The 9,554-nt window shown below is 48.5% G+C and overlaps 1 protein-coding gene across 1 annotated transcript; it reads left to right on the top strand.

Moving 5' to 3' along the window:
- Window positions 1–6,125: 6,125 nt before the first annotated feature.
- LOC104536332 (keratin, type II cytoskeletal 6B-like) lies at window positions 6,126–9,508 on the top strand (the record flags this gene model as incomplete). The annotated part of the gene is made up of 4 exons (XM_010178910.1): window positions 6,126–6,677; window positions 7,833–8,047; window positions 9,161–9,221; window positions 9,413–9,508. Coding segments are annotated over exons 1-4 (924 nt in total), but the record flags the coding sequence as incomplete, so codon positions are not given.
- Window positions 9,509–9,554: the final 46 nt, after the last annotated feature.

The raw sequence follows: 9,554 nt of genomic DNA, 5'->3' as shown, positions 1-9,554 counted from the left end.
ATCGCTTCAATGTGTGCATCCCCACTGAGTGGAGGACGGTGATGGGTGCCTGATTCACTCGGGATCACCGGGGTGCAGAGTTAAGAGCAGTTGTTGAATGAAATAATGAATTTGAAAAATCCCACTCGGAGCAGTTTCTTCTGAAAGGAGCAGATTTGCCTAATAATGTATTTCCTTTTATCCTCCAACACAGTATGGCCAGGGAGTCCTGCTGGCACAGCCATGAAAGAATGTATGATTCACAGGCAGAATTTCTCTTTTCCATGTCTCTGTGCTGTTTCTTTTCCAGTTACCAAGCGCTGGGGTTTCTTGCAGCGCAGGTTCCCAAGTCTGGTGCAATACACCGTGCCAGTGACCCAGCTGGATTTCAAATGCAGTATGGGCACATCTCTGGCCATGGAAGAAAAAATTGCCTAAACCAGGAGATTTAGGTCAAGAATTGAAGGAATCCACCTCAGGAACACAGTAAAATCAAAGTTTCCATTGCTGAAGGCATGGATGAAGGCAGATGTTTCTGAGTATTAACCAACTTCTGAATGGAAGCTGGTTGCATATTCCTCCAGGACAAATACTGCTCTTTATCGCTAGCAAACTCGGTGGAGACACCCATAATACAGAGCTTGTGCACCAAGCTGCCACCTCTGGAGTGACACATCGTGAGGTTTTTTGCGTACTGGTGGCAAAATGAATCACAAGAGTGGCTCCAACCATTCATTAAGATAATAGGTACGTCCTCTAGAAACTATACCTTCTGTAATCTCCTTAACCTGAGTGTCCATCTGGAAAGCCTAATGAGTAGGTGCTCATAAACGCAGCATTGTTGTCTCTCCTGGTTCGTATTTGTGCTTTTGTTGTGCTGGTAGCTGCATGCAGGTGCCACCTCTGCTCTTGGATTTTGCCCCCATGGCCCTGCAAAGCCTGATCCTTGTCCCCAGGTTTTCCTGCGCTGGTGACTTCAGAAAAATCCATCTTTTGCTTGATGACACCGAGCTCTCCCATTGACTATTCATGGGGCCTCCAGCTTCAACTTGGTGACTAGTTTTTAGGTAGCTTTAATTCAGATAAGAGGACGCCCACACTAGAAGTGCTTTTATTCTTTTATGCTATCTCACTTGCCAACTCATTTTTACAAGGCCAGGAGTAGGGTTTGCTCTTTACTGCTCTTTACTCTCCTTGTCCCTCTCTGCAGCGATGCTTTCTAATTCAACACAGCACGTGGAGATCATATTGCTGATAAAAGCTCTCTTCTGCTGCCAATAATCTTCACACAATGCTTGTGCATCATCTCTACTTGGCTTTTGTGTTGTAAAGAAACCTGTTAATAAGTTTGCAAAATGAGCTCTGTTACATTAACCACACATATTGAACAGCTACTTTCTATGGTCATTATAAAATACACTCCTGGGCGCACACACAGCCCTATCGATGGGAACTAGTTAAAATTCAATGGCTGAATTTCCCTCCTCCCACACTCTTCCCTTTCACTCAGCTGCTGGAGGGCATCTCTGGAGTCTCTGCCTGGCTCAGTGCATGCAGGAACATGCTTTCTGGTTGAAATGTCTGTATAAAAGAGAAGAGACAACTGTCCCATACAGCACTATTTTCAACCTCAACATCTGCTGCCATTCTCATGGCTGCTTTTCACAAGAATTGCCCACTTTCCCCAGAAAAAAACCCACTTTCAGTGCAACCTCGTGCCCTTCCCTCAGCACGTGCTTGCTCTCCCTCTGCAGTGCCAATTCCCAATGCTTAGTCCTGGCCGTTGTGCTTTCCTCATGACACTGCCGTACCATTTCAATCCCATTACTCAGAGTCCATCGGGCCTCGAGCACAAAGTTGATCAGATGATGCAAAAGCGCCTTACAAATTCCTACGTGAAAGAGGAATGTTACAAAGGAACCCAAGGTGTTTGGTACGAAACCTACTTGGCTCTTGCAAAATAAGATGGTAAGTAAGAACTGTGAAGGAGAGTTTCTCGGCTTAGGTCACATGGTAGCACCACTGAAATGTCAATTTTAAAAGAAGCTCTGTCTGAAAGATGCATGCAACTCTGCATCCAATGCCCAGGTTTTTCATTACATGAATGAAGAATATGGCCCAAAATACATCAAAATTGTCCCAAATGAAGCCCCTGGATTTACTGGCAGGGCACCAAGCATGGTCAGGGCATCACAGTGGACACAGACAGGGCAGACATCCAGGTCCCCATGCTCCTTGCACGAGACATCACCTTTGGGAGCTACACTCTCTTCTGCTTTGCTACTGCCATGATACTCAAACTTCTCATCAATACTGGTGGCGTGACCGACATTGGTCACCCACAGTTTATTATTGACCAGCAGAAAGGCTGCAAAAGGAGGCTAAATGTTCTGGCAAGGTCTTAAATGGCAGCAGAGATGCAGATGTTGGATACAGGCAGTGACCACTGATGATCTGGGAACAGCCTGGAAGGAGCCTCAGGAATTATCTTGTCCATTTGTCTGCCCCAAAGCAGCATAAAAGCTATGTAATGGCAGGGACAAGCCAGGTTGAGGGTAAGCAGCAGCTGTGGAGCAAGGTTATGGGGAGGAAAGCAAGGTGCCCAGTGGCAATGGAAAGAGCACAGACCATCATCTCTACCCCGGTCCCCACAAATCCACCATCTGCTTTGATGTGGGAGCAGAATCAAGAGGCCAGGAACAGCCGCCTTTGGAGGGCTGGACCTGCAAAACCAAAGGGAGATGTCCCAGGGGCCTCATTAGCCATTTTAGCAGTGACTTTGCAGTCCCTTTCGCAAGGAGCCATAAAACTGCCCAGCCTGCAGGGAGGGAGGGAGAGCATCAGTGCAGTCAAGCTGTGTCCATGGTTTTCTCACTGGGAGAAAGCAGGCTTGGGTGGCTGAGTTGTTACAGCCGGAATCATAACAAGAGTTTGGAAAAACCCCCTGGGCTCTCCTTATCTGCATGGATGGCTTAACAAGTCCCAATTTAGCAAGGTGTTTAAGCAGAATTAATTTATCCTAATGCATCTGGGTATATGTAAATCTCAAAGGCAGATGTCTCATGGAAGACTCACTGGGAGAAAGCAGGCTTGGGTGGCTGAGTTGTTACAGCCGGAATCATAACAAGAGTTTGGAAAAACCCCCTGGGCTCTCCTTATCTGCATGGATGGCTTAACAAGTCCCAATTTAGCAAGGTGTTTAAGCAGAATTAATTTATCCTAATGCATCTGGGTATATGTAAATCTCAAAGGCAGATGTCTCATGGAAGACACCACAGTTCAAGGCATCTTTAGGGCGAAAGACCTCAGGGGTTTCACCAGTAAATCTGGCTGTAAGTGGCCGCTTTAAAGCTCTGCTGAATCCCATCAGCCTGAAAGCAGCAGTTTAAGCTCTTCCTCTTTAGGAGTGTTAGTTCCTTTCTACAGCTCTTCAAATGCTATCTGACATGTGAGGACAAAGCATGGAGATATGAAGAAAGTCTCTACAAAGAAGACATCTGCATCTGAGTTGAGCCAGTGCTGTGCATATGTGTGCGTGTGGAAGATGAAATAAAAGCTGTTGCAATGCTCCTGCTCAGGAGACCGAATCACACCGGCGTGCTTCCTCCTTTGAAGCTGGTGAAACCAGCGCTCAGGGCCTCCACCATGTGACGGCGAACCAGCTTCGTGACAGCTCAGCAGATGGAAACCACAAGGGCTGCCCTGCACCGTCTGCCTCTGATGTGCAAAGGCAGGGCACCAGGAAGAAGCCACTTCTTAGGGCTGAGAGGAGGAGCCCGAGGTTGAAGCGCAGGTTTGCTGCTTTCGATCCACGGGCAAACAGCCTGGCAGCACATTGTATGCAAGTAGTGAGCTCGGGGCTGGTAGAGGAACATGGATGGTGGTCTCACATGTGGCATTTTCCTTGCTTTCTGACAAAAACAGGGGCTTGGAGGGTCTACAGCCCTCAAAAGCTGCCTGCATCACCCATGTGGCACAAGGCGCTCAACATCAGGCAGGCAAGCAGGGATATGGAGGAAAGCAGGGACCTGTTCCGAACCAGATCCAGGTTTCTCACAGCAGGAAAAACCGGCCGGTCACCACCCTCAAGGACAAAGGACCGTGTCTTCCTTGCCAGGAAAAGGAGTCTTTCTCTGTGCTCTTACTGGGTGGAAGAGCTCGGAGCAGCGGCTGTGTCTCCTTATCTCTGGTCTCCATCCCCCATATCTCCTTTCTGCCCCACCATGGCACGCAGAAAGCAGGGCCATAGACACTTGTGTCAGTAAAATGACAGCCTGGCTTCTTGTTTTTCAGCTTGGCCCACCTAAAAGAGTCCATGAAAGTCATGGACCCACCCAAAGGCTAAGCGATGCTTTAGCCCCTCCATGAATGCCCTGTTCCCAGGCAGTGCTCTAGACCTAGATATGGCTTCAGACCATGCACCCAGCTGTCCTCTACAATGCTTGCGCCATTGCACCATTCAGCACAAAACAGAGAAAATTTTCAAAATAATTCCCCCTTTCACTCACTAGCGAGAAGTTCCGGTGCTTGAATTACCTTGGGCAGTATGACATGAAGGATGCAGTGCCCAAAATCTCATCTGCTTTCTCCAGCTATCTCAATCTCACAAATGAAAATACATCTCATTGCAAGACATACACCCTAAAACACTCGGACTATGCAGCTACAACGGAACGACTCCATGATTATAATTGCACACAGTATTTTATAGATCATTTCAACCCATTATGAGACCTGTTAAAAAAGAAAAGGGAGATCTTTATCTGGAGAGGCTGCACAAATATTCTAGTTCATCATAATTCCTTTGCATTATTTTTAATTCAAGACAACCTATTTCGACTTTACAATAGCACTGACTAGGAATCCTCCCAGAACCAGTTGATTTTGCCTCAGCAAAGATGCAAAGACTTTTTAGGGCAAGCTATGCAACCACTTGTGAATTTGTGATTAGACCCTTTTGTTAAGGCAAAAAAGGAACTTTGTTTCCAAGTAAATTCAAAAATATTTTAAAGTATTGTAATTAAGAAGGCATGGTACCTTCTCATTAACAGATATTACTAGAATAATTTAATGTCAAATAGGTGTGTCACAGGAATACGAGGAAAAAAGTTCACTCTGGCTAACATTTCTCAACCTGTTTGTGACACTTCGCTTCACTTCTTTGTTACATCTCCAGCTATCGTTTGCGTGAATTCGCTGTGCGCACCAGTCACATCACACCCAGATACTAACCACAATCGTCACCTTCCCTAGGCACATAATTCAGCAATAAATCGCCGTCTGCAGCAAAGCGTTTCCCAAAAATGCCTTATCCTCAATTCCGTGTATTCTAAGGGGCTCATGAAGCCCAGTTGGGTCAGTTGCCTCAACTTCACACGCAGGAGCCCCCAAATTTTCCAAAGCATCCTCCCCATGACGGAATTCATCCTCAGCACCAACTCATGTAGTTCATGCTCCATTGATATTTAAACCACTGACCCCATCCTGCTCCGCTTATCGGCACGCGAGCCGGCAAACATGGCTGCAACCGAATTACCCACAAGAGCCATAGCCATCCCCGTGAGAGGAAGAAATGAATGCTTACGAGGACGCTCCCCACAGCGTCGGTGCTGGGCTTGGACAGATCCACCTTCTTTCTCCCTGGCTGCCACTGGTCATTGCTCAAGAGCCAGCCCTGAGCTGACGTGAGACCCTGGAAGAGGCGGCATCACCGCGACATTTTGCAGGAGGTCCTGAAACATAATTAAACGCTGTGGTGAAACCAAACCGTAAACAAGCCATGAATAAAAACCCCTTGAATTATTTTGCTAAACTATAATTACACAATAAGGAAGCAGATTAATTAAGTAAAATATAAGTCCTGAAACTGAAGCTTGCAAGCAAAGCAGTTTATTTTAATTTCCACATTATTTCGTATGAGATAGAAGTGTTTGCTGTGGGTTTAAAATGTTGGAAGCCATTCCTTGCTGCCAGGCAGACCAAACCCAGTGGATAAATTAAATTTTTGCATCTCAGGCACCTCCTGAAATGTATATAAGGAGAAGGGCTGTGCCTCAGAGGAGCTAAAGGAGATCTCCTTTCTTCGCTCCCTGCTCCTCTCTCGCTCTTCTGCCATTACCACTTCGCCTCCCGTCTCCCCAGCCACCATGAGTCGACAGTGCTACACCTCCAGCTCCCTTATGGGAAGACGGGGCTTCTCCTCCGCCTCTGCAGTCTGTGGCCTTGGCCGGGCCAACAGCAGCTCAGCCTCTGTCTGCCCGCCGGTGGGACGGAGATGTGGGATCGGTGGCTTCAGCAGCCGGAGTGTCTGCGACCTGGGGAGAGGGCAAAGGATTTCCTTCGGTGGGAGCTGCCGCAGCGCTGCCTACGGTGCTGGCGGCGTTGGACGTTGTGGCGTGACTTACGGTGGAGGCCGCTTTGGCGTGGGCACCGTCATGGGGTTTGGTAACTGCGGAGGCTACGGGGGTCTGGGCAGCTACAGAGGTCTTGGGGACGGCGTGGCCATGGGAGGCTTTAATGGTGGCATTGGCATCGGCCTCGGCGGAGGCAGATCCGAGGGGATTCGAGGCGTCAGCATCCACCCAGAGCTCCTCAAGCCCCTCTGCGTGGGGGTCGACCCCGAGGAGTGCCAAGTGCGGACCCATGAGAAAGAGCAGATCAAGAACCTCAACAACCAGTTCGCCTGCTTCATCGACAAGGTGAGACCCCGTTCCCCTCCGTGTGGGCTGTTTGCCTCGGTTTCCAGGCTCTGATGGATGGATGGTCTCTAGAGAGACAACGCTGGTAGCTATTTCTGCTGGTACCTTGACCTTGCAATGGTCTCTGATAGACCATAGTGGTCCTGACTCAGAGACTTTGGATTTAAGCCTTGCAGCAAGGCAACTGCGCCGGTATTTTGGCTTGTGACGGTCACCAGTCTGCTAAAAAACTAAACTGGGAGCGGCTCCAGTAAATTAAAACCTGTGAGAGAAAGGATGGACACATGGAAAAGTAACAAGGCAAAATAGGAACTTTCACTACAAATGCATAACCTGATGTTGCTATCACACCTCTGAGAACTCCAGAGGACTTCAACATTTTACAATAGTTTGCGTGCTTCATTGAGGAGATGTAAAAGAGAGACGTCTGTAGCTAAAATGAGATGAACAATCTTAATTTTTCTGTCCCTCCACTCTGTCAATGAAATGATTTGGTGGTTTCCTAAACAGATATTAATGATCCTTGTTATCCTACCCAAGCCTAAGGGTTTTCATTGCTGTTTAGAGATGCATTGTAGGAAGTGATTTTTCAAATGGCAGAGAAGCCTTTGCTCTGCCTGATCTTGATTTTCTTTGTGAGCTGTTAGCAGCTGGAAAAACCAAACCCAAGCCACTCTGCTTCCTCCCATTTGAAAAATGACTTATTCATGATCCACAAAGGTTCTCAAGTCCTAGAGAGCTCTTTAATCTAGAAGTGAAAGGCATGATAAATAACCCTGCTTAAAGTTTAAATCAGATACATTCAAATGAGATCCTGGATGGAGCTTTTAGTGCCGCGTAAGACTCGTTACTGTAATCAGCCCATCAGAGGAGGTGGTGGATCCTGTTGCAGGGGAAGAGGTGGTGCTTGGTTGAACTGTGCTTTGGTCAAATGATGATTGGTCTCAACACAGGACAAAGGCACCGGTGTGGGACATCGAGTCCTGGGTGGGACCAGGTTCAGCCCAGAGATGACGCTGTTCTCACTCAGGCTGCTGAGAAATCAGCACTTCACCGCTTGCATCTCTGATTTTATTTTTCCCTTTTCCTTTTGGAAATGGAGAAACCCTGGATGAGAGAGGGTTGCGTGACTCTGGCAGCTCTTGCTTTCCCCAGGTGCGGCTGCTGGAGCAGCAGAACAAGGTGCTGACCACCAAGTGGGAGCTGCTGCAGCAATACGTCCTCCCAGCCTCCCGCAGGAACCTGGAGCCCGTTTTCGAGAACTTCATCTGCAACCTGAGGAAGCAGCTGGAGTGCGTGCTGGGGGAGAGGGAGAGGCTAGAGAACGAGGAGCGGTGCCTCAGGGACCTGGTCCAGGAGTACAAGTGCAAGTAAGTAGTACACAGAGATGTTTGCTGGTGTTTCTGAGCCTGAAGCCAAGGCAATTGCTCTGGATGGGTCCAAAAACTGTGGCACAGGGAGGGGAGCAGGGCAGGATACCCCCGCATTGGGCTGGTTTCCTGTACTGGGGTCCCACTGTTGCACCTCAGATGCTGGTGATGGACTGGGAGAACTCTTCAACCACAGCATTTCCTTAGGAGAGGGATGGGGAACCACTTTTCCTCTCCCTAACGCTCCTGCACACCACTGTGGTTAGCCATATAGAATCTCCCACATCATCTGTGCCTATGGGTCCCCCAAATCTCATGTCCCTGGTGCAATCCATACCCACAAAACCCTCAGGCTATTAGTCTCCACCCCATGCCTTATCCACATCATCTCCATTGGGGTTCATTCAACAATTCATTGGGAACTGCTGGAGTTCTTAGTCTAAGCTGCAGATATTCCTTAATAGCACAGATATGCTCAGTAGCTCCCCATGTGCTCTGCTAAGCCACAACCCAGGACACTTGGTGCTTGGTGGTGCACAGAGTAATCCTTTCTCCAGAGATCTTATAGCCAAGCATTTCAGATGCTTTTTCTCCCCAGGCCATCACCAAGGAGGTCAGACTCATAAAATCACCTTGTGAAAGTTCTTCTAGGTCCCAATTACTTGGTCATTACGCGCTGGCTTTCCTCCCCATTGCACCTGGGAGTTTCGAGGGTTGCTCAAGCTCCTGACCTCCCTTGGGGCATTTTGGCCACAGTCTCCCCATAAACAGCCAGAGCAGAGTCCTGGATGCTTCAGAAAAACATCAGACAAAGCAGCAGGGCAAGAAAAAGCAGTCCAAGACTTCAGCTGACATAGAGGGTTTTGCATTTCTAGTAGTTTGGCCTTATTCACTGCCACCGATACTGCTGACGTGGACTATTTAAATCTGCTGAGCAAAGACCAGCGGGGAGGGAAGAAATAGCAACAAAGCAAAAAAAAAAAAATCAAAAAGGAGGTACAGAGCAAACAGGGAGAGGCTCTGGTTTTAGTCCCGCTTCTTACGTTCTGCACTGGGTGGTGGAGATGGGACCCCCAGGGCTCAGCATCCCACCCCTCTCCTTTTCTCCTGCAGATACGAAGATGAGATCAACAAGCGCACGGCTGCGGAGAACGAGTTTGTGGTCCTCAAGAAGGTGAGTGGAAACAGAGGTAACCTAAGTAATTTAGAGATGCCCTTCCAGGTTGTAAGCACAGATGACACAAACCCAGACAGGCTTCAGGGCTGGAAATGGTGCGGTTTCCTTCAAATCTAACAGAAAACATGGGCTTTGCCATAGCCCTTGTCTCTTCACCTCTTCTCACCGAACACGCGGTGTCTCTCCAGGATGTGGACTGTCTCTACCTGACCAAGGAGGAGCTGGAGGTGAGGGTGGGCCTCCTGCGGCAGCAGCTGGAGTTCCTCAAGTGCATCTACGCCGAGGTAAGAGCCCCCCGTCCCCCGTCCATGCATCATCTGCTGCCCCCCT

Source organism: Mesitornis unicolor, unplaced genomic scaffold (genome assembly GCF_000695765.1).
Source record: "Mesitornis unicolor isolate BGI_N332 unplaced genomic scaffold, ASM69576v1 scaffold52772, whole genome shotgun sequence".
Taxonomy (NCBI): domain Eukaryota; kingdom Metazoa; phylum Chordata; class Aves; order Mesitornithiformes; family Mesitornithidae; genus Mesitornis; species Mesitornis unicolor.
This window is presented reverse-complemented; position numbering and strand designations above follow the sequence as displayed.